At 62.5% G+C, this 24902-nt stretch overlaps 1 protein-coding gene across 1 annotated transcript in view; it reads right to left on the reverse strand.

Moving 5' to 3' along the window:
• Positions 1–24902, reverse strand: part of KLRG2 (killer cell lectin like receptor G2) — a 40544-nt gene that overhangs the window by 4507 nt on the left and 11135 nt on the right. The window contains exons 2-5 of the mRNA XM_062193117.1: positions 22204–22340; positions 17330–18048; positions 7620–7721; positions 7185–7330 (exon numbers count right to left, since the gene is read on the reverse strand). Coding sequence (XP_062049101.1) covers positions 7185–7330; positions 7620–7721; positions 17330–18048; positions 22204–22340 — 1104 coding nt within the window. The remainder of the gene's footprint in view (positions 1–7184; positions 7331–7619; positions 7722–17329; positions 18049–22203; positions 22341–24902) is intronic.

Below are 24902 nucleotides of genomic sequence, written 5' to 3' on the forward strand. Positions count from 1 at the left end.
TAGAGAGAGAGAGAGAGAGAGAGAAAGCGGGAGGGAGGGAGGGAGGGAGAGAGGGAGGGAGGGAGGTCTTCCCTCCGCTAGTTCACTCCTCAGTTGGCCGCAACGGCGGGAGCTACGCTGATCCAAAGCCAGGAGCCAGGAGCTTCTTCCAGGTCTCCCATGGGGGTGCAGGGGCCCAAGCACTTGGGCCATCTTCGACTGCTTTCCCCAGGCCAATGCAGAGAGCTGGATCGGAAGAGGAGCAGCTGGGACTTGAACCGGCGCCCACATGGGATGCCAGCACTGCAGGCGGCGACTCTACCTGCTATGCCACAGTGCCGGCCCCTGTAACTCTGCCTTTCAAGTGAGTAAATAAATCTTAAAACAACAACAAAGCCTGTGCATCTGTTCAAACCCTAGCGATCAGACTGCCGGTAAAATGGAGCAAGAGGTCAGAGCAGCCGGAGCACACATGGCCCTTCCGCGGCCGCTTACTCCCTCTGTGCTAGACTCCGCAGGCTGGGCCGGGGAGGGCTGAGGGGAACCAGGAGAGGATGAGGGGGCCCTCGGCTGCACCGCAGTGCCAGTCAGCGGCTGGGGCCGCCACGGCTGCAGATGGGAGCCAGAGCCACCTGCTGGGGAAGGGGGCCGGGGCGTGCAGGGCTCCGACCGGGCCACACAGCGCAGAGGGGAGTGCAGGGGCATTCCAGTGCCGGTGCCGTGACTCGTAAGCTGTGTAACCTTAGTAAGTTCCCCACCCTTTCCGCGCTGCCGAGGGGTCCTCCGTGAGATGGGGCGGGCTTTCATCACGAGACCTGAGACACACACATTCACTCATGAAACACGCCCTAGGGGATACCCCATGTGATGCCGGCATCCACATTAGAGCGCAGGTTCGACTCCCGGCTGCTCTGCTTCCACCCAGCTCCCTGCCAATGCACCTGGGAAGGCAGCAGAAGACGGCCCAGTGCTTGGGGCCCTGCACCCACCTGGAGACCAGAACGGGGCTCCTGGCTCCTGGATTTTGCTGGACCAGACCTGGCTGTTAAAGCTGTTTGGAGAGGCCGGCACCACGGCTCACTAGGCTAATCCTCCACCTGCGGTGCTGGCACCCCGGGTTCTAGTCCCGGTCGGGGCGCCGGTTCTGTCCTGGTTGCTCCTCTTCCAGTCCAGCTCTCTGCTGTGGCCCGGGAAGGCAGTGGAGGATGGCCCAAGTGTTTGGGCCCTGCACCTGCATGGAGACTAGGAGGAGGCACCTGGCTCCTGGCTTCAGACTGCAGCGACCATCTAGGGGGTGAACCAACGGAAGGAAGACCTTTCTGTCTCTCTAACTCTGCCTGTTTAAAAAAAAAAAAAAAAAAAAAAAGCTATTTGGAGAATGAATGGGTAGAAGATTTCCCTCTGTGTTTGTTCCTCTCTTTGTTGCTCTGCCTTCCAAATCAATAAATCAATAAATCTGTCTGTCTATCTATCTATCTTGCTAAGCCTCTGCCTGAAGCGCTATCTGTTTTTTTTTTTTGCAATAGCAAGAGGATTTTATTAGGCGTTTGCGCAAACGGGCTCCCTGCCAGCGAAGAGAAGCCCTGAGCGGCAGTTACCAGCAGCTTTTAAAGACAAAAACCACAAGATTAACATATTTCGCGCGCTTTGGCTTGATTGGCCAGTTTGAAAGTTACCATGAGGACTCAGTCATTGGATCCTTTAGATGGGGAGTGGCTGTCCCGGGCGGGAGCCCCGGGCGGGAGTTACAATCAGTTTCTTTTCTGGGGAAACCAGAACTTTCGGGGAGCGAAACTCTCGGGAAATCGAAACTTATAGAGTATTGGCTAACCTGGGGTGGGGGGTGCATTTCACAAGATCAAGTATTAGCAAGCAAGCAAAGCAATCGGGTACAGAAGCAAAAATTTGCAGTTAGCTCCCAACCACACTTGTTACTAAGCGCACCAAGACACCGAAGTAGGGGTTCCTCGGGTTTTTCATTCCCTCCTTTTCTTTTGAACTAATTTTAATCTTAAAATTTAGGGTACTCCAGTAGTCTTGAGAGCCTGGTATTGTTAACACTAAGGCCTGAACAACGGGCAGTGGTTCACGAATGAACTGGACTAACCTATTAAGGGCACACGGGCCAACTGTCAGAAGTAGAATCAGGATGAGAAGGGGGCCCATTACTGTGGAGATCAGAGTAGTCATCCATGGGTACCTAGTGAACCAGCCTTCGAACCAACCGAGCTGGGCCTCCCGGTCCCTTTGTCTCGCATCAAGCCTGCTTTCAGGTTTAGCCACGGATTCCCTGATGACCCCAGAGTGGTTTACGTAGCAGCAACATTCCTCCTCCAAGGCAGCACACAAACCTCCCTCCTTAAGAAACAGCAACTCCAGGCCCCGTCTGCTTTGGAGGGTGACCTCCGCGAGCGAGTTGGGGGACTGTTCTAATTTTGCAACGGACTGCTGCAGTGCCCGCAGGTCCTCGCTTACGGCTGCTTGGAGGTCGGCGTGTCGGGAACCTTGTACCAGGGCAGCTGTACCTGTGCCAACCCCCGCCGCGACCCCAAGCCCCAGCGTGGCTGCCAGGGTTAGAGACGGGTTCCCGCCGGAAGCGGATGGGGCGTCTCTCGTACCGGTCTTCTAAGTACCAGCGGATGGTAGTACACCCTGGGCACCGCCTGTCCCATGACACAGAAGTCACTGGTACTGTTTAAGACTTCTGTGGATTCTCCATCTATCTAGCTAAGCCTCTGCCTAAAGCGCCAACATCCCATATGGGCTCTGGTTCTAGTCCCGACTGCTCCTCTTCCAATCCAGCTCTCTGCTGTGGCCTGGGAAAGCAGTGGAAGACTCTGCACCCACTGGCTCCTGGGTTTGTATCAGCACAGCTCTGGCCATTGCAGCCATTTGAGGAGTGAACTAGCAGGTGGAAGACCTTTTTCTCTCTTTCCCCCTCTCTCTGTAACTCTGCCTCTCAAATAAATAAGAACTAAAAACATGCCCTCAGCTGTGGAATCTCCCACCCCTGATATGTGAGGGGCAAGGCTTTGTCCCTAACCCGTGACCTCACTGGAGATTCCAGTCCCAGGCCACCTGGGCCCCAGCCCTTGCCGGCTGGTCTCCTGGGGACAGGAGCCTGTCCCCACCCACTCCATTCTGTTTTTTTCCTTTCAGGTCCACTTCCAGTCCTCACTGTCAGCAAAGCACATGGTATGAGAAAGGCCTTGCCCTGTTTTAAATACCAGGAACTTCTGAGTGATTTATGGCTCAAAGGAACTATTTCACGATGGCCCAAGAGATACCAAGGCCCCCACGGCCTTAACTTCTGCACGGGTACGGGGAGGGGGATGTGACCCCGAGCAGAGCTGCCTGAAGTCTGCTGCACATCTCAGACTTGAGGCTGCAGTGAGCGCGGGGGCAGGAGCCTCACCCCCACCCCCACTGCCACCCCCACCACCGCCACCATGACCACCACCCCCAACCCCCCCACCCTCGCCCCCCCCCACCGCTACCACCCCCACCGCCGCCATGACCACCATGACCACCGCCCCGCCCCCACTACCACCCCTACCACCCCCACCCCCACCCCCCCCTTCTCCAGCACGCCCTCCTCCCCCCTGCACCGGACTCCCTGTCCCCACCCCAGCTCCCGCAGCCCCCTCCTGCTCTATGCACTGCTGCACGTCACGCACATCTCATATGAAAATGGCTAGAATGACGTCATTCTTTTAACTCCATGACGTGCATGCATTCATGTTTTAATCTGAATGCGTGCCGTTAGGCTGGCGTCTTCCGCCCACACCCTGTGACCCGAGGCTGCTATTAGACCTGAGGGGGACACTTTCTCCTTCCGCCAGCCCTTCGGGAAGTCATGCTGTGGCTGTGGCTCCCCAGGGTGTCCCTGGCTGTCTCTCCCCACCCTGCCTTGCCCAGACCTCCCAAGCCCTGAGCCTGGATCCTGACCCCCGGCCCTGGGAGGCGGTTTACTCCGACTCTCATACATGTTCTCTTCATTTCTGTTTCCAATGACCAATCCTGTAAGCTTGGTTTAAAAAATTCCACCTGGAGCTCTTTCAGTCTCCTCCTCGGAGGACCCACTGGCGATGGAGGCAACCTGCTCAGCTGGGCCCGGGTCACCCTGGGCGGGACATGTCCTGGGAGGCTGTCCTGGTGGCACACGGGGCCACCACATCTCCACCCGGGCCCTGACTCTCCCCACTACAGAGACCACTGACTCGGCCACCGCCTTTGTTTCCCAGCTGTGGCCATGCAGGTCATTTGGTGCAGAGCCTGGGACAGTTTCTCTGCATAGCCTAATCCTTTCTGACCTAGAGCAGCGAGGGACGCCTGGGCCGGGGACCACGCCCTCTGACCTAGAGCATTGAGGGACGCCTAGGCCGGAGGGACGCCCTCTGACCTAGAGCAGTGTGGACACCTGGGCCGGAGGCCACGCCCTCTGACCTAGAGCAGTGTGGACACCTGGGCCGGGGGGACGCCCTCTGACCTAGAGCAGTGTGGACACCTGGGCCGGGGGACACCCTCTGACCTAGAGCATTGTGGACACCTGGGCCGGGGGGACGCCCTCCGACCTAGAGCAGTGTGGACACCTGGGCCGGGGACCACGCCCTCTGACCTAGAGCAGTGTGGACACCTGGGCCGGGGGGACGCCCTCTGACCTAGAGCAGTGTGGACACCTGGGCCAGGGGGACGCCCTCCGACCTAGAGCAGTGTGGACACCTGGGCCGGGGACCACGCCCTCTGACCTAGAGCAGTGTGGACACCTGGGCCGGGGACCACGCCCTCTGACCTAGAGCAGTGTGGACACCTGGGCTGGGGGGACGCCCTCCGACCTAGAGCAGTGTGGACACCTGGGCCGGGGGGACGCCCTCTGACCTAGAGCAGTGTGGACACCTGGGCCGGGGGGACGCCCTCTGACTTAGAGCAGTGTGGACACCTGGGCTGGAGGCCACGCCCTCTGACCTAGAGCAGTGTGGACACCTGGGCCGGGGGGACGCCCTCTGACCTGGAGCAGTGTGGACACCTGGGCCGGGGGGACGCCCTCTGACCTAGAGCAGCGTGGACACCTGGGCCAGGGGGACGCCCTCTGACCTAGAGCAGCGTGAGCGCCTGGACGGAGGCCACGCCCCCTGTGCTCACCCGTCCTCACGGCCACAGCCCCTCCCCCCAGCACATCCCCCATCCTGGCACATGCTATCTGCAGGACGCTTAGGAAACGGAGCTTAAAGGAAAAGCTATAAAATCGCTTAGAATCTTGCTTCTCAGTGGTAACCACTATCCAGATAGTTCCTTTCAGCCTTTAAGATTACGCGTCAGTCTCTAAGAGGCCGTGCTGTCTCCAGTGACATGCCCCTGTCACAGCCACAGCCCTGTGCACCTTCGCGGGTCAGGGCAGTGACTGGGCATCTCCTGCTGAAGTGTGCCCGCCCCCTGCCCTCCTAGCCTGGGCAAGGTCGAGCTCGGCTGTTCCGGTCATCATCTCGCCCCGGTGCTGCACAGGGCAGGCACTCCCCAACAGCTGCTCGCGCCCTGATGGGAGGTGCGTTGTAGTTTCATGCACAACACAGCAGCCAACACAAATTCTTGGCACCTGCCCTCCGTTAGGTAAAATAATCTACGGACTGGTAGGGAAGACTAATGGTATAGCCACTGTGGTAACAGTATGGGCTTCCTCAAAACATTTAAACCAGAGCTGCCGTATGAGTCGGGGTTTACTTCTCGGTGTCTACCCAGAAGACCTGGGAACAACTCCCAGGATCGTCCGCCCGCGCTCACAGCTCTGCTCCGCCCGCGCTCACTGGCAGGTGGGCAGGTCAGCAAAGCGAGGTGAATGTGTACAAGGGATTACCTTTCAGACAAGGAGGGAAATCCCGATACACACTCCAACATCGGGGAGCCCTGGAGACGTCATGCCACGTGAGATAAGCTACGCGCACACAGCACAAGTACCGTGTGACTCAGCTGGGCACACGTGCAGGCTGAGAGCAGGACGGCGGTTATCAGGGGCTGGGAGATGGGGCAACGGGGCTAGCGCCCTCACAGACTGAGCTGTGCAAGACAGAGTCCAGGAGACGCATGGCTGCAGGGGCCGCGCAGCGTGGGAGAGACGCCACCACTGAACTCACGCTTCAGCGAAGACGGTAAACCTTGTGTTACGTGTGCGTAACAGTGAGAACTTCCTGGGGAAACCGGCGAAGCCCAGGGCTAGATCCACGCCAGCGGCCTTTCTCAAACCCATGACTTCATCTCTGTCCAGCACATACACACACCACATTCCCTCCCCGAGAAGGCGCTAAGCTGAGTCCCTTAGGTGCCGGGCATGGCCACGCTACCGTTTCAGCACGTGACGTGAGCCGTGGCCTTAAACGATGCTTGCAGTTTGGCTGGCTTCTTGCACTTCTGCCATTCTAAAGGATGAGAGACTCACGGAGCAACACAAACCCAGCCTGCAGCCTCAAGCCAACCCCAGCCAATCCGCATCCCAAAGCTGAGCTGTCCAGCCAAGACCAGCCGAGCCCAGCCGAGCCCAGCCGAGCCCAGCCCACAACAGCTGGCCCCCACCCCCCAGTGATGGGGAAATCAATGCTTGATGTCAGTCCCTGCAGGGTCTGGGGTCTCTGTTACCCGGCGCTGTGACACTAGTCCCTGACAAGTACTCCCTCCATCTCACTGCTTCTCCACGCTGCCTCCAGGCCTGGGCCAGCACAGACTGGTTCCTGAGCACCCAGCTCCACCCTCACTTCTATGGATGAAGCCAACATCTGGTCCCCTGAACGGCACCCATTTCTCTGGGCCTTGGTGGTTTTTTTTTTTTTTTAAGATTTACTTATTTATTTGAAAGTCAGAGTTACAGAGAGAGGGAGAGAAGAGACTTCCATCTGCTGGTTCCCTCCCCAGGTGAAGGCAGTGGCTGGGCTGGACCAAGCCAAGCTGGAGCTTCATCAGGCCTCCCCGGTGGGTGCAGGGGCCACACACTTGGGCCACACTCCACTGCCTTTCCCAGGCCAGTAGCAAAGAGCTGGATCAGAAGTGGAGCAGCCGGGACTCGAACCCTACAGGCCGCCTGCATCACAGGCGGCCGCTCTCCGCGCTAGGCCACAGTGCCGGCCCCCTTGATGACCTCGGTAGTGTAGCTGTTTGAGACCTAGACTCCTTTCAGTGCCAGGATCCTCAGGTCTGGCACAGGTGCACGGCCCTCTTACCTGGGTGTGGCGCAGCAGGGGGAGGGTGGCACGGTGGGCCAAGCAGAAAGCGTGGCTGGGCTCCCAGGCCCGGGGCTCCGCAGAGAGGTAGTAACAGTGCTCCTGCGTCCACAGCCAGCCCCGGGGGCACGGCCGGCACCTGGCTCCTGCAGGCAGAGAGCACGAGTGAACCACAGGGGGAAGTGGACGGGGAAGCCGTCCACGGCTGGACGAAATTACCAATGAAAAGCGAGCCTGCTATAGGCTGATTGAATTTTGAGTCCTGCCTGCGGCTGCAGGGCCAGGCCTTGTGTGGCCCGCGGGCTGGATGTCACCCACACCCAGCAGCTCCACAGCCCTGCGTCTCCTCGCGTCTCCCCAGTGGCAATGTCCCTCGTGAATGGACGCAGCCGTGGCGGTGCAGCAGGGGGGAGGGGGCGCGAGGGGACACCGTACCTGCTCTGGAGGCCAGGACCACGATGGCAACTGTGGAGCAGGCCAGGAGCACAGCCACGACAGCCAGGGCCCACTGCAAGGACTTCATGTATGTGGGCAGGCCTGGAGGGTGAGGACAGACAGGTCAGCGGGGCCACCCAGCCCCGGGCGCCACCCAGCCCCATCTGGCACACTGCCCGCCACCAGGGGACAGACAGGTCAGAGGGGCCACCCAGCCCCGCCCGGCACACTGCCCACCCACCACCAGGGGACAGACAGGTCAGAGGGGCCACCCAGCCCCGGGCGCCACCCAGCCCCGTCCGGCACACTGCCCGCCCCGCCAACCAGGCCTGGAGGGTGAGGACAGACAGGTCAGCGGGGCCACCCAGCCCCACCCGGCACACTGCCCGCCCCGCCAACCAGGCCTGGAGGGTGAGGAGGACAGACAGGTCAGAGGGGCCACCCAGCCCCGCCCGGCACACTGCCCGCCACCAGGGGACAGACAGGTCAGAGGGGCCACCCAGCCCCGCCCGGCACACTGCCCACCCACCACCAGGGGACAGACAGGTCAGAGGGGCCACCCAGCCCCGGGCGCCACCCAGCCCCGTCCGGCACACTGCCCGCCCCGCCAACCAGGCCTGGAGGGTGAGGACAGACAGGTCAGCGGGGCCACCCAGCACCGCTCGGCACACTGCCCGCCCCGCCAACCAGGCCTGGAGGGTGAGGACAGACAGGTCAGAGGGGCCACCCAGCCCCACTCGGCACACTGCCCGCCCCGCCAACCAGGCCTGGAGGGTGAGGAGGACAGACAGGTCAGAGGGGCCACCCAGCCCCACTCGGCACACTGCCCGCCCCGCCAACCAGGCCTGGAGGGTGAGGAAGACAGACAGGTCAGCGGGGCCACCCAGCCCCGCTCGGCACACTGCCCACCACCAGGGGACAGAGAGGTCAGAGGGGCCACCCAGCCCCACCCGGCACACTGTCCGCCACCAGGGGACAGACAGGTCAGCGGGGCCACCCAGCCCCGCCCGGCACACTGCCCACCACCAGGGGACAGACAGGTCAGAGGGGCCACCCAGCCCCGCCTGACACACTGCCCGCCCCGCCAACCAGGTCTGGAGGGTGAGGAGGACAGACAGGTCAGAGGGGCCACCCAGGCCCGCCCGGCACACTGCCCACCACGCCAACCAGGCCTGGAGGGTGAGGACAGACAGGTCAGAGGGGCCACCCAGCCCCACCCGGCACACTGCCTGCCCTGCCAACCAGGCCTGGAGGGTGAGGAGGACAGACAGGTCAGAGGGGCCACCCAGGCCCGCCCGGCACACTGCCCACCACGCCAACCAGGCCTGGAGGGTGAGGACAGACAGGTCAGAGGGGCCACCCAGCCCCACCCGGCACACTGCCTGCCCTGCCAACCAGGCCTGGAGGGTGAGGAGGACAGACAGGTCAGAGGGGCCACCCAGCCCCGCCCAGCACACTGCCCGCCACCAGGGGACAGAGAGGTCAGAGGGGCCACCCAGGCACTCGAGAGCTGGCAGGGCAGGCAGTGGCGCCAGGGACAAACCCGCCAAGGAAGAGATGAGGCTGCACTGGGTTCAAGTCCTGACTCTGTGGGCCTCGCTCCATGCTTATCCATTTAACATCAAAACCCCTCCCGCTGCTTCAGTCTCTCAAGGTTTCTGATGTCAGGAACAGAGCAGCATGAGCGCACCTTGCCGGTGCCGGAGCACCCCCCACGTGAGTTGTCGGCACAGCCGGGCCTGGGCTCTGGGACCACGGGGATCAGAGGGCGGGCACGGGGCTGCAGAAGGCCACCGCGGCACACGGGAGGGCGTGCCAGCCGGATAACCGCCCCGGCAAAGGCTGGGAGAGAGCACGCTTAAATCCCACTCTGTAGGCCGGCGCCGTGGCTCAATAGGCTAATCCTCCGCCTGCGGCGCCGGCACACAGGGTTCTAGTCCCGGTCGGGGAGCCGGATTCTATCCCGGTTGCCCCTCTTCCAGGCCAGCTCTCTGCTATGGCCCGGGAAGGCAGTGGAGGATGGCCCAAGTCCTTGGGCCCTGCACCCGCAAGGGAGACCAGGAGAAGCACCTGGCTCCTGGCTTCGGATCCGCACAATGCGCCGGCCGCGGCGGCCATTGGAGGGTGAACCAACGGCAAAAAGGAAGACCTTTGTCTCTCTCACTATCCACTCTGCCTGTCAAAAAAAAAAAAAAAAAAAAAAATCCCACTCTGCCCTGCGGATGGGGCAACTGGGGAATAAAAGAATAAAAGAAGGCAGGCGTAATTTCAGACGCTTAACCGCGGCCACGGACAGTTGTAACAGCCGTGAACCTGGAAACTCACACTCCTCTGATGGAGCAGTAGTCTTGAACTTGACCTCTCGCAGGACACAGAAGCACGGGGTCAACTACAGCAGCGAGAGAACTTTCCTCTTCCGGACCCCGCTCCTGGGGGACCAGCACTCCCCCAGGTGTCGGGGTGAGGGTGAGGAGCGACCGTGTCTTGGTGCGAGGGTTCTAAGACAATCCTCAGATTGCCAGAGTCCGGAGACACAGACACTGTTTTAATAAGCAACCGCTTATTCTTCGGAAGAGACTGATTCCATAAAGACACCGTGCACCAGTATGCCCGCACGTGGAAGTGCACGAATGCACGTGACGGATCAGTGTCCTCCAGCTCAGGGCCATCACGAGCCCAGCCTGCGGGAAGCGCAGCTGACCTGGGCAATGAGCTCCAGTCAAGGGCAGTGCCTCACCAAGGGTAAACCGGACACAGCGGGGCGGAAGGGTGTGCTGTGACGTCAGAGAGCTGTCGCGGCTGCTTGCCCAGCGCGCGGTCTCCCGCTGCCTGCAGCCCAACAGGCCATTCCTCCGGCAGCCTTCCCCGACCAGGCCGCCCGGCACTCTGGGCCTCCTCGCGGCCAGCGAAGATCACTTGGAATTGTGTCTGGCTAAAGGCAGGACCGCATCCCACAGCGTGCAGCCTGCGAACACCCACCGCGCTCCCTTCCCTGATGGGCGCCGCAGGCTTGGAGAGCCAGGGCTGGGAGTGCCCCCGGAAGGACCCGCCACCTGGAACTGGACGGCAGCGGCCAGGATGGGCCCCTGGGGGAGAAACAGGGGCTCTGACCACGCCTGGACACCCGCTGCTGGTGCAAGTCTCCTGTGAAGCAGCCTGGCGCCCCCTGCTGGCCCCACTCCTGAAGTATGGACAGCAGGTGAGCCTGGGGGCATGGCCTTCTGGGATGTCTCCTCCCGAGCCTGGGGCTACGGGCTCACCTGCAGTTTTGATCTGGGCCTTCTCACTGTAAAATTCTCTATTGCATTTCTTTGGAGTAGCGGGAAAATGACAATTTTTTTAATGCAGGAGAGCGCATGGCTGTCCCAGCTGAATAAGCCCGAGGCAGCGTAAGACCCCACGGGGACACCTACGTCACGGCGACCGGCACACGGCACGGGGTGGGCACCCCGAAGCCATCCTGCTGCATGAAAGAAGCCACACTCAGAGGCGGAGCTCAAGAGCGCGGCCAAGAAAAGGAGCGAGCTCCCCCACTCGCAGATGTGGTGCAGCGGGGGCTGGGCGCATCTGCGAGTGGGGGAATTCGCGGCTGTACCAGGAAAGCAGATGAAGCTGAAGTCCCCAGTAACCAAACCCGGACTTGTGTGTGTGTGTGTGCTTTAAGTTTATCTTAGTTCTTGGAAAGGCCAAGTCACAAAGACACAGAGAGGGAGGGGGGGAGAGGGGGAGAGGGGGAGAGGGGGAGGGGGGAGAGGGGGAGAGGGGGAGAGGGGGAGAGGGGGAGAGGGGGAGAGGGGGAGAGGGGGAGAGGGGGAGAGGGGGAGAGGGGGAGAGGTATTCCACCGCCTGGTTCACTGTCAAAATGGCTGCAATGGCCAGAGCTGGGCCAGGCTGAAGCCAGGGGCCTGGAACTCCACTGGGTCTCCCACCTGGGTGCAGGGGCCCAGGGACTTGGGCCATCTTCCACTGCTTTCCCAGGCACATTAGCAGGAAGCTGGTTCGGAAGGGGAGCAGCCAGGACTTGAACCAGCGCCCATACAAGATTCCAGCATCCAGGCAGCAACCCAACCCATTGCGCCACAGTGCCAGTCTCAAAGAGCTTGTCTTTAAATGTAGTTCTCTCAGTGCCTTCCAACCCACCCACTCCTAAGGGACCTCAGCCCACGCCCGGTGCACACAGTGCTGACACCAGCGTGCACACGCCTTCCCTCCAGCACCTTTCCACGGGCCACTCCAGTGATCGCTCGATTTCCTTCCAACTCAGACCCACAGCCGCGCTCACACCCTCTGCCACCTCCTCCTGGCCAACCGCCGGGCGGGGCGAGAACCCAGGCTCTGTGGAACGTCAGGTTTGGCCATCTTTCAAAGACTGCACACAAACGCGAAGGGGTTCTGGGAGGGCTCATGCCATCAGTTTCTGGGAAGCCGGCCGGGGTCTTCGGAGAGCTCCTGGCCCTGGCCACCTTCTCTCAGCACCCCCCGCCCCGGAGCTTTTGTCCCCTTCCCTGGCACGGGGTACAGAAACGCAGCATCAGCCTGGGACATGCTGTGCTTCACAATTAAAATAAGGTAGAATTTGAAAACTAAAGAAAACACAAATGTGTAGTGTGGAAAAAAAAACTACACCGGGGTTTCGAACCGTTGGCACTGGAGTAAACTCGGACCGACTCTAACTTGTCCAATGGGGGCCACCTGGGGGCGCTGGGGCGCCCGAGGCAGCAGCACACCGCCATGAATCTACAGCAAGCAAAGCAGGTGTGGGCACCAGCCTTCCCATGATGCTCGGGTGGAGGTGGCTCGTCCCAAGCAGAGCAGAGCTCCCAGGAGCCCTCATGGCGATGATTCTGGAGGGTTTCGGCTGTTGACTGTGCGGACGTCCAGAGACCTCTCTGCTTACTCCGAGGGCGTCTGAGAAAGTCAGAAATGCTTAACTCGGGGCCTCCTGTGCACCCACACCCCACGGCCAACGCTACACCTGGGGGCCTCCGGCACACCCACACCCCACGGCCAACGCTACACCCAGCGCCTCCTACACACCCACACCCCACAGCCAACGCTACACCCAGCGCCTCCTGTGCACCCACACCCCACGGCCAACGCTACACCCAGCGCCTCCTGTGCACCCACACCCCACGGCCAACGCTACACCCGGGGGCCTCCTGTGCACCCACACCCCACGGCCAACGCTACACCCAGGGCCTCCGGCACACCCACACCCCACGGCCAACGCTACACCTGGGGGCCTCCAGCACACCCACACCCCACGGCCAACGCTACACCTGGGGGCCTCCGGCACACCCACACCCCACGGCCAACGCTACACCCAGCGCCTCCTGTGCACCCACACGCCACGGCCAACGCTACACCTGGGGGCCTCCGGCACACCCACACCCCACGGCCAACGCTACACCCAGCACCTCCTGTGCACCCACACCCCACAGCCAACGCTACACCTGGGGGCCTCCGGCACACCCACACCCCACGGCCAACGCTACACCCAGCGCCTCCTGTGCACCCACACCCTACAGCCAACGCTACACCCAGGGCCTCCAGCACACCCACACCCCATGGCCAACGCTACACCTGGGGGCCTCCGGCACACCCACACCCCACGGCCAATGCTACACCCAGGGCATCCTGTGCACCCACACCCCACGGCCAACGCTACACCTGGGGGCCTCCGGCACACCCACACCCCACGGCCAACGCTACGCCTGGGGGCCTCATGTGCACCCACACCCCACGGCCAACGCTACACCTGGGGGCCTCCGGCACACCCACACCCCACGGCCAACGCTACACCTGGGGGCCTCCGGCACACCCACACCCCACGGCCAACGCTACACCCAGGGCATCCTGTGCACCCACACCCCACGGCCAACGCTACACCCAGGGCCTCCTGTGCACCCACACCCCACGGCCAACGCTACACCTGGGGGCCTCCGGCACACCCACACCCCACGGCCAACGCTACACCTGGGGGCCTCCGGCACACCCACACCCCACGGCCAACGCTACACCTGGGGGCCTCCGGCACACCCACACCCCACGGCCAACGCTACACCTGGGGGCCTCCGGCACACCCACACCCCACGGCCAACGCTACACCTGGGGGCCTCCGGCACACCCACACCCCACGGCCAACGCTACACCTGGGGGCCTCCGGCACACCCACACCCCACGGCCAATGCTACACCCAGGGCATCCTGTGCACCCACACCCCACGGCCAACGCTACACCCAGGGCCTCCTGTGCACCCACACCCCACGGCCAACGCTACACCTGGGGGCCTCCGGCACACCCACACCCCACGGCCAACGCTACACCTGGGGGCCTCCGGCACACCCACACCCCACGGCCAACGCTACACCTGGGGGCCTCCGGCACACCCACACCCCACGGCCAACGCTACACCTGGGGGCCTCCGGCACACCCACACCCCACGGCCAACGCTACACCTGGGGGCCTCCGGCACACCCACACCCCACGGCCAACCCTACACCCAGGGCCTCCAGCACACACATACCCTACAGCCAATGCTACACCCAGCGCCTCCTGTGCACCCACACCCCACGGCCAACGCTACAACCAGGGCATCCTGCACACCCACACCCCACAGCCAACGCTACACCCAGGGCCTCCTGCACACCCACACCCCACAGCCAACGCTACACCCAGGGCCTCCTGCACACCCACACCCCACGGCCAACGCTACACCCAGGGCCTCCAGCACACACATACCCTACAGCCAACGCTACACCCAGCGCCTCCTGTGCACCCACACCCCACGGCCAACGCTACACCCAGGGCATCCTGTGCACCCACATCCCACGGCCAACGCTACACCCAGGGCATCCTGCACACCCACACCCCACGGCCAACGCTACACCCAGGGCCTCTTGCACACCCACACCCCACAGCCAACGCTACACCCAGGGCCTCCTGTGCACCCACACCCCACGGCCAACGCTACACCCAGGGCCTCCTGCACACCCACATCCCACGGCCAACGCTACACCCAGGGCCTCCTGCACACCCACACCCTACAGCCAACGCTACACCCAGCGCCTCCTGTGCACCAACACCCCACGGCCAATGCTACACCCAGGGCCTCCTGCACACCCACACCCCACGGCCAACGCTACACCCAGCGCCTCCTGCACACCCACATCCCACAGCCAATGCTACATCCAGGGCCTCCTGCACACCCACACCCCACAGCCAACGCTACACCCAGCGCCTCCTGCACACCCACATCCCACGGCCAATGCTACACCCAGGGCATCCTGTACACCCACACCCCACGGCCAACGCTACACCCAGCGCCTCCTGCACAGCCACATCCCATGGCCAACGCTACACCCAGCGCCTCCTGCACACCCACACCCCACGGCCAACACTACACCCAGCGCCTCCTGTGAACCCACACCCCACGGCCAATGCTACACCTGGGGGCCTCCTGCACACCCACACTCCACGGCCAACGCTACATCCCAGGGCCTCCTGCACACCCACACCCCACGGCCAACGCTACACCCGGGGGCTTCCTGTGCACCCACACCCTACAGCCAACGCTACACCCGGGGGCCTCCTGCGCACCCACACCCCATGGCCAATGCTACACCCAGCGCCTCCTGTGCACCCACATCCCACGGCCAACGCTACACCCAGGGCCTCCTGCGCACCCACACCCCACGGCCAATGTACACCCCAGGGTGTCCTGCATACCCACACACCACGGCCAACGCTACACCCAGGGCCTCCTGCACACCCACACCCCACAGCCAATGCTACACCCGGGGGCCTCCTGTACACCCACACCCCACAGCCAACGCTCACCCAGGGCCTCCTACACACCCACACCCCACGGCCAACGCTACACCCAGGGCCTCCTGTACACTCACACCCCACGGCCAACGCTACACCCGGGGGCCTCCTGTGCACCCACACCCCACAGCCAACGCCACACCTGGGGGCTTCCTGCACACCCACACCCCACAGCCAACGCTACACCTGGGGGCTTCCTGCACACCCACACCCCACAGCCAACACTACACCTGGGGGCTTCCTGCACACCCACACCCCACGGCCAACGCTACACCCAGGGCCTCCTGTGCACTCACACCCCACGGCCAACGCTACACCCGGTGGCCTCCTATGCACCCACACCCCACAGCCAACGCTACACCCAGGGCCTCCAGCACACCCACACCCTATAGCCAACGCTACACCCAGCGCCTCCTGTGCACTCACACCCCATGGCCAACGCTACAACCAGGGCCTCCTGTACACTCACACCCCACGGCCAACGCTACACCCGGGGGCCTCCTGTGCACCCCCACCCCATAGCCAACGCTACACCTGGGGGCCTCCTGAACACCCACACCGCACGGCCAACGCTACACCCAGGGCCTCCTGCACACCCACACCCCACGGCCAATGCCACACCTGGGGGCCTCCTGCACACCCACACCCCACAGACATGTCCTAAGCCCCCAATGGCTTCTCTTCAAGTAGTTCCTTTTTTTTCTTTTTATGATTTCACGTCTCTTCTCATTTAACTTGTTTGTTTAAGAGGCAGAGTTACAGACAGAGAGAGGGAGAGACAGAAAGTTCTTCCACTGGGCGCCGGCGCGTAGCACAGTGGGTTAATCCTCTGCCTGTGGCACCAGCATCCCATATGGGCGCCGGTTCCAGTCCAGCTCTCAGCTGTGGCCCAGGAAGGCAGTGGAGGATGGCGCAGGTGCTTGGGCCCTGCACCCGCATGGGAGACCAGGAGGAAGCTCCTGGCTCCTGGCTTCGAATCGGTGCAGCTCCAGCCATTGCGGCCAATTGGAGAGTGAACCAACGGAAGGAAGACCTTTCTCTCTCTCTCTCTGTATCTCTCTCTCTCTCTGTATCTCTACCTGTCAAATAAATAAATAAAAATCTTAAAAGAAAAGAAAGTTCTTCCACCTGCTGGTTCACTCCCAAATGGCTTTCCCAGGCCACAACAGAGAGCTGGATCAGAAGAGGGGCGGCTGGGACTCGAATTGGCGCCCATGTGGGATGCCGGCACTGCAGGCAAAGGCTTAGCCCTCTATGCCACAGCACCAGCCCCACCTCAAGTAGTTCTTAGACACCAATGACTCAGGAGCTTGAACCACCCTTGGGGGCTTAGGGCGCGTATAGGGGGCCATCCCGCCTCTCAGTCCTCGGAGCTCTTGGCCGTCTGCCTGCTGGGCCGGTCCCTACACACTCCAGGCCTCGGGCCCTGCCCTCCCTCAACTGGGGCCCCTACCACCCACAACTCCAACCCGAGGCCACACTGGCAGGCTATCCTGGGCCCCACGCTCACTAGCAATGGTTAGGGAATGCGCTGTTGGCTTCTGCGCAGGGACCCTGTTTAACACCCCCCCACCCCCCCACCCCCGCCAGTGCAGAGTCCCCTCTGTCAGGATCTGCGGGGCGCAGCGGGGTCCTCCCGCTCAGAACAGTGCAGAGAACCGGCCTGGGCCCTGGCAGAGTCGACCCAGGGCGGCGGGGCCTCGCTCCCGCCCCAGCCACCACCGCCACGTGACCCTGAGTCACCCCCCCCCCACCCCTCCTGGAGTTGCCCCCGCCCGTTTCTCTAAGGCGCCCGGGCGGAGAGGCCAGGAGGGTCGCCAGGGTCTCCGCGGCGCGGCGGCCCCGCCGCAGGGCGGCCAGCCCGCGGGCCGCTGGGCACCTACCGATGAGCGCGATGGCCCGGGGGAGTCTCCTGCCGTCCGTCCCGGCGCCGAGCAGCCGCACCGCCTCCTCCTCCGGCCCCGGCCCGGGCTCCGCGCAGCGGCCCGTGGGGGCGCCCGGCGAGCCCGCGCGCCCGGCGGCGTCGCAGCCCGGCTCCGCCTGGCGGGACACGGCGGGGGACTCGGGCACCGGCACCGTGAGGAAGCGCGTGGAGGGCGCCGGCGAGGGCGCGCGGCTGCCGCCCATCGGCTTCAGGCGCACGTCCACCTGCAGCTCCACGGGCGCCCAGGTGCCGGGCGGCGACTCGCCCGGCGCGGCCGAGGGCGCCAGCTCGGACCCGGCCGCCTCGCCGGCCCGGGGCTGCTCTGCCGAGGCGGCGCTCGGCGACGGCGGCTCCCGGCCGGCGGACCCCAGGCGGCGGAAGGCGCCGTAGCCCAGGCTGAGGGGCGGCATCCGCAGGGGCCCGGGGCGAGGCGGCGGCAGCTTCGGCTCCTCCGAAAGGTCCGGGCCGGAGCCCGCCGCCTCCCGCCCAGCCCGGGCCAGGCTCGGGCTGCCCTCGGGACTCCCGGGCCGCTTCTCCCCAGGGCCTTGCGGCCGCTCCGGCTCCGGGCCCTCGCTGCCCAGGGGCTCCATGTTTGGGGGCTCGGCCTCGGCTTGGCCCTCTCCCGAAGCCTGCGGGCTCCCGCGCGCCGGGGAACCGCGGATTCGGAGCCGAGCGCACCTGGGCCCAGGTAGCGCTCAGCTTCGCCCGCCCGGGCCGGGATTGGTCCAGCCGCCACACCGCAGGGCCCTAGCCACGCCCCTCCCGCAGAGACCCCGCTCTGATTGGCCGAGTCGCGGCCCGTTGGCCACGCCCCGCCTTCTCGCGGCTCCCGGGCGGGGCCGGGGAGGAGCGGAACCGCGGGCGGCGGCGCGCGGCGAGGAATCCCGCGCCCCGCCCGGCTCCCCCCCGCCGCTGGCCGCCCTGGCGTGGGCCGGGGGCGGGGAGCGAAGGCCGGGCCTGTGTGGATCGCGGGAGCCCGGGGCAGAGGGAGGGGCTGCCCAGCGCCGTGCAGAAGAGGCAGGAGCCGGCGCGCAGCCTGCTGGCGGAGAGGGGGTCCGCGCTCCGGCCCGGGCGCCGGATCCCTTTAAAACACAGAGCCCCAGCCCAGCTCCTAGACTGAGCCTCTGAGGTGCACCAGGCCTCTGCCCCTCGTTTTTGTTTTTAAGATCTATTTATTTATGTGAAAGGCAGAGAGCTTCCACCTGCTGGTTCATTCCCCAACTGACCAGGCCCATACCAGGAGCCAAGGACTCCAGCTGAGTGCCACGTGGGCTGTCATCGGGGCCACCATCTCCTGCCTTCGCCGGGCACGTTAGCAAGGAGCTGGATTGGAAGCTGAGCAGCTGGGACTTGAACCTGTGCTGCCCGGCCTCTGCTATTTGTAACCAGTGCCCCAAAGTAGGATTAGCAGTGTAAAAACATGGGCCATTCAGTTACACGTGGATTTTCAGATAAACAAAGGAGTCTTCCTAGTACCAGCAGGTCCCAGTGCTGCAGGGGGTGGTCCAGGAGCAGCCCTTGGAAAGGCCAGGGAGAAGTGGGGGGACAGAAGAGAGGCTGAACTCCTGGAAAGGAGCCCCCCCACGATGACCCCTCGGGATAACTTGTTAAAGTGAAACTGCTGAGCCAAACGACATCAGGGTTTCAAACCTGGTGGGTGGCGCCTAGCACCCCAGGGCCCCTCCCCCAGGCTAGCGCTGCTCTGTGCCCACCCCAGCACTGACGATGGCAGTCCTCTTAGCCACCATGTGGGACGCGTGGCACACCAGACTTCAACTAGTCCCGTCCAATTAGGAACGCCGGTGAGTGGCTCTGCAGCTCTTGCTGTGTCCCTGGGAGTTGTCTTGGGGCCACAGAGATGGCCTCCAGAGCCAGTTCCGGACCACCAGCTGGCTCCTGGCTGCGGGAAGTGGCTGGGCAGCAACCCTGGCTCTTACTGCCCCCGCCCCACACCGTGGAGCTCACTGGTCCGAGGAGGCCGATGGTATCTGGACCTTGGGACAGACCGGAGTTCCCAGCAGAGACTGAGCTCAGCTCAGCTCAGTTCTAAGAGGGGGATGGAGAGGCCACTCGGAGTTCTCGGCTGACGTCGCCCCCCTCAGGGTCCCTGCACGCACAGGTGAGAGTGAGGGAGGTTTCTGGCTTCTACACCCTCCCAGGCACAGTCCACCAGCTCAGGGACTCTGAGGGCACTCTGCCCTCCCCCGGGTCCCTGCGGCTGTCTTCACAGCACTCAGCATTGTTTTTTTGTTTTTGTTTTTGTTTTTTTTTTTACAGGCAGAGTGGATAGTGAGAGAGACAGAGAGGAAGGTCTTCCTTTGCCGTTGGTTCACCCTCCAATGGCTGCTGCGGCTGGCGCATCTCGCTGATCCGAAGCCAGGAGCCAGGTGCTTCTCCTGGTCTCCCATGGGGTGCAGGGCCCAAGCACTTGGGCCATCCTCCACTGCACTCCCGGGCCACAGCAGAGAGCTGGCCTGGAAGAGGGGCAACCGGGATAGAATCCTGCGCCCCAACCGGGACTAGAACCCGGTGTGCCGGCGCCACAAGGGGGAGGATTAGCCTGTTAAGCCACGGCGCCGGCCAGCACTCAGCATTGTACAAAGTCACCTGTGTTTTTTGCCACCAGCGGCTTGCTCCTGGCCCTCTGGAAATCCTGCTGTGTCCCAGATCAGCACCTGGGATGCCCACTGGTTCTGTGCTGATGCCACCCCTAGTGGCTTAGTGGATATTCCCTAAGTAAAAAATGCCAAAGCAGGGCACTGTGTGGCATGCCTGGCCTAACTTCTCATTTAATCTTTTTCACCCTAAAGTTTTAGTTGACACATTGCAGACATTAGGAGAAATCGAGAACAAACTGAGCGTGTGAGCGCCCTCCCCTTGATTCAACAGCTCGCCTTTCCCCGTGTTGCCTTGTCTGTCTCCCCTCCTCAGGGCAAACGTTCTTGCTGGTGTGGGTGCACCCTGCGTGTGAGCGGCTGCCCTTGTGGGAGTCCCCCTTCTGCATGTCTGCATGTGACTGCTAAGAAGACGCGTGATGGGGCCGGCGCTGTGGCACAGCGGGTAAAGCCTCCGCCTGCGGCACCAGCATCCCGTATGGGTAATGGTTCGAATCCTGGCTGCTCCAATTCTGATTCAGCTCTCTGCTATGGCCTGGGAAAGCAGTGGAAGATGGCCCAAGTGCTTGGCACCCTGCACCCATGTGGGAAACCTGGAAGAAGCTCCTGGCTCCTGGCTTCAGATTGGCGCAGCTCCGGCTGTTGTGGCCATTTGGGGAGTGAACCAGTGCATGGAAGACCTCACTCTCTCTCTTTCTCCCTCTCACTGTATGTAACTCTACCTCTAAAAAAAAAAAAAAAAAAAAAAGACACACACTCTAAGTATGACACTATCCCTGCACCAAAGAAGTGGTCAGTGATGTCACACAAGATGGCATTCCAGATCATATAGATATAGATATAGATATAGAAATAGATATAGATTTAAAGATTTATTTATTTATTTGAAAGGTTGAGTTTCAGAGGCAGCAGCAGAGAGAGAGGTCTTCCATCTGCATCTGCTGGTTCACTCCCCAGATGGCCGCAATGGCCAGAGCTGAGCTGATCTGAAACCAGGAGCCAGGAGCTTCCTCCAGGTCTCTCGTGTGGGTACAGGAATCCAAGCTCTTGGGCTTTCCCAGGCCAGAGCAGAGAGCTGGATCAGAAGTGGAGCAGTGGGGACTCGAACCAGTGCCCATGTGGGATGCTGGCACTGCAGGCAGTGGCTTTATCTGCCACACCACAGCGCCAAGACCGTATTTAAACTGCTCCCATTTTTTCCAAGCCAGGTTCCCATCAAGGATCATGCCTGTTACCCCTTAAAACAACCCAGTGTGGAAGCCCTTGCTGTGGTTTGAATGTGGCCACCCAATTCCTGTGTTGGCCACTTAATCCTTATTTAGATTAATATATGGGAGCGGCTTTGCCATAAAAGCTGGCTATCTACCACGAGACCTGCCCCTGCCCCTGGCGTCCCAGCCTCCAGAACCAGGAGCCAAGTGCCTTCTATTTATAAATTCCCAGGTCTTAGAAGTCTTGTTACAGCAACAGGAAGGACTGAGAGCGAGCCCGGACACCCCACTTTGGAGATGTCCGTCTTGCTTCTGAAGACGCCACACCTCATGTGGGAGTCCCTGGCTGCAAATCCTGACCCCAGCTTCCGTGCCACCGCACACCAGGGAGGCAGGCACGTGGTTCAAGTGACTGGGTTCCTGCACCCTCAGGGGAGCCTTGGCTGTGTTCCCAGCCCCGTCCTGGCCCCTGGCCGGTCCAAGCATCTTGGGAGCGCCCTCTGCTGCCTGTGTTCCACCTGCCTCATTGAGCAGAGGATCCACCTGGGGCAAGGCCGGGCCGAGAGAGATGAGCATGGCTCTGGTTGCATCAGGTGTGTAGGGGAGGTGGCAGAAGGGCCAGAGAAAGCGCCCCACCCCACGCAGGCAGGCCCCTGCAGGTGCTTGGAGAAGAGCCACCATAGCAGGAGCGCAGCTCCTCCATCACCAGCGTGTCCAAGCCAAGAGCCTCCCTTCCCAGACGCGATCCTGGACTGTCAAACGCAGCAGGCTGGGGGTCGTAGGTGACGTGTGTGCCAGCAGACAGCCCCGACTCAGCCAGAGCTGGGGCTGGCCTGGCTCTCCACGGACTGATGCCCCTAGCTTAGCTGGTCTCTCCAGGCCTGAGGCTCTGCCCTGGGAAGACCCGGCTGGGGGCCGGTGGTAGGACCAGGAGTCCCAGGGAGAGCAAAGGAGCAGAGCTGGGCGAGGAGGACCCAGAGCCAGGAGGGATAGCTCCGCCTCCTCACCTCACAGACCTGTGGAAGCCTTTCCGGAGCCCCACTGCGAGTCTGAGACAGCAAAGGGCACAGACGGTGCCCAGGAACTCCTCGGTGAGGAGGCCCCTGAGGCTGGGGACAGTCAGCCCTGTCCCCCTCCCAGCTAGCTGGGAATGAGATTCGCTGGCCCAGTGACTTCAGGCAGAGGGGGAGGGGTCTCCCAAAAGTCTAATGGAAAGGCTTGGAGGGGCTGGCGTCGTAGTGCCACAGGGGAAGCCACTGCCTGTGATGCTGGTGTCCCGTACCGGAGCGCCGGTTCCAGTCCCGGCTGCTCCGCTCCAATCCAGCTCCCTGCTATTACACGTGGAAAAGCAGCGGAAGATGGCCCAAGTGCTTGGGGCCCTGACACGCACGTGGGAAACGTGGATGGAGCTCCCGGCTGCTGTGCTCAACTGGGTCCAGCCATCTGGGGTCTAAGCCAGCAGATGGAACACACCTCTTGCTCTGTAACTGCCTTTCAAATCCATCCATCCATCCATCCATCAATCAATCAATCAGTCGTCTCAGAAGGAAAAGACAGGGTCAGGAGAGCGTCACCAGGAAGTTGCCGTGGCCTGATAACGGCGTTAGCGCTGAGGATGTGTGCTCCGAGATGGAGCTTCCCCGTCAGGGCCCAAGATGAGGGCCGGCAGATCTCCCAGCGCCCTGGGCTGCGGGCTCCCCAGGCCACCTGCTGCCAGGTGCCAGTCCCAAGGCTCTGACCAGTGCAGGAGGCAGCGCCGGGCACCTGCTGATGTGCAGGCGGCCTCCCTGCCCACCCTGTGGTGCGGGCCATTTGGTCAGGCCCTGGGCTGCGTTTCCGGCCCGGGCCCCCTGGGGCCCCCAGCCTCCCTCTGCAGCTTGGCCTGCGGTTCTCGCTGTCCCCTCTGCCTGCCGGTCTCAAGCAGAGTCAGCAGAGGTGAAATCTGACATCCGCTCCCCTCGGCCCCTTAGACTGCCTCCTGCACAGTGGTCTGGAGCTTTCCGTCCTCCCCGGGGCTCAGGGGGCAGCTCACCACTTTCCAGACTGCTGCAGGCCCGGCTGTCGGGGCTCCTGCTCCCTGTGGGCGAGCAGCCTGCGGCCTGCTCTGCTGATGGCCCAGGTGAGGGACCACTCTGGCAACACCTGGCCCTCCCACGTGGGCTCCAGCCTGTGCCCCGGGACGGGTGTCACTGGTGTCCACCTGCTGGTGCTTTGTAACGCTGGAGCCAGGGCCTCTCCAGGCTTGACCACTGTGTCCGGATGCTTCCCTGTCTTCAAGTTCCAGCCCCTCCCTGTGGGGACGAGCTGCAGAGACAAGCTGTTTGCTAGCTGAATCCTGTCAAGTTCCTTTTTTTTTTTTTTTTTTTTTGAGCGTATTTATTTATTTGGGGCGGGGGCGAGAGACCTACCTTCCATCCACTAGTTCACTCCCCGATGGTTGCAACAGCAGAGCTGGGCCGTGCTAAAGCCGGGGGCCAGGAACTCAATCTGGGTTTCCCCTGTGGCTGGCAGGAGACCAAATGCTTGGGCCATCGTCCACTGCCTTTGGGTGAGAAGTGGAGCCGCCGGAGCCTCAAGCGGCCTCTGCTACGGGCTGCCAGCCTGGCCAGCAACTGCTCCACGTGCAGCCACGGCACGGGCTCCGGGCAGGCTCCCTTCATTCTGCGTAGTGCTGCCTCTGAGAGACAGGGCGGGCATCAGGGACACGAATGCCACCTCCCCACTTCCTTAGGTCCCCTCTGTCCAGTTCCAGCCCTCGCTCCTGAGAGTGTGTGAGAACGCACCCCAAGTCCGCTCACTGCTTGGCTGCTTACCCCTGGCGTCCACGCGGCTTCCAGCTCCAGCCCCTCACTCATCCCGCCCCCCGCCCCCAGCCCCAGGCAGAGGCACCACCTCCCCGCCCCTCCCTGTCCCCTCTGCCCTTGGGTGTCCCTGGGACTCTGTCCCAGGGAGCGTCCTCCAGCCCAGTCTCCCCCATGACTATTTTATGAGTCCAGGCTTTTAGGAACAGAACACTCAGCTTTGCCTGGGGCCGGGCAAACTTCCACTTTCAGGAAAAAAAGTCCAACTGCTCTCTTAAGAGGAGAAAGCAGAAATCTCTCTCTTTGGGGAGCTGGCACCGACAGGAAAGTCAGACGGCTGGTTTTAAATCGGGATGTGTCTGCACCGCGGTCAGGAGCAGCGGTCACGGCTGCTGCACTCCAGGGCTGTCGCTCACAGCCGTGACTCCGCCCTCGGCACCGTGTGGCCGAGGGGGCCCGAGGCCTGCTCTGCTGATGCATGGCTCTGGCCCAGAGCCCATCCCCAGGCTCCTATGGTGGCTCGACGACAGGGCGGATGCATGGCTTTTCTTGCAAGACCCTGGCCACTCATTTAAGGCTCAACCATCACAGACACAGGTCCCTTGCCCTCCCAGGCCCTGGGCCATCAGTCCTGGCCTGCTGCTGCGATGGTTCCCTCTCACCTCCTCTACCTGGGTCCACGCTTCCTGGGACCCAGCCACACACTGGAAAGGCCCCAAACATGGAAGAACTCGCCCACGTGAACAGAGGAGTGGCGCTTTAAAATTTAAAAACAGTTTGTTTTTTCATTTATTCAGAAGGCAGAGTCCCTGTGTGTGGAGGGGTGGAGGGAGGGAGAGTCCTTCACTCCCCAAATGCCTGCAACAGCTGGGCCTGGGCTTGCCTGCAGCCTGCAGTCTGGGGCC

The sequence above is a fragment of the Lepus europaeus genome, chromosome 1 (genome assembly GCF_033115175.1).
Source record: "Lepus europaeus isolate LE1 chromosome 1, mLepTim1.pri, whole genome shotgun sequence".
NCBI lineage: Eukaryota > Metazoa > Chordata > Mammalia > Lagomorpha > Leporidae > Lepus > Lepus europaeus.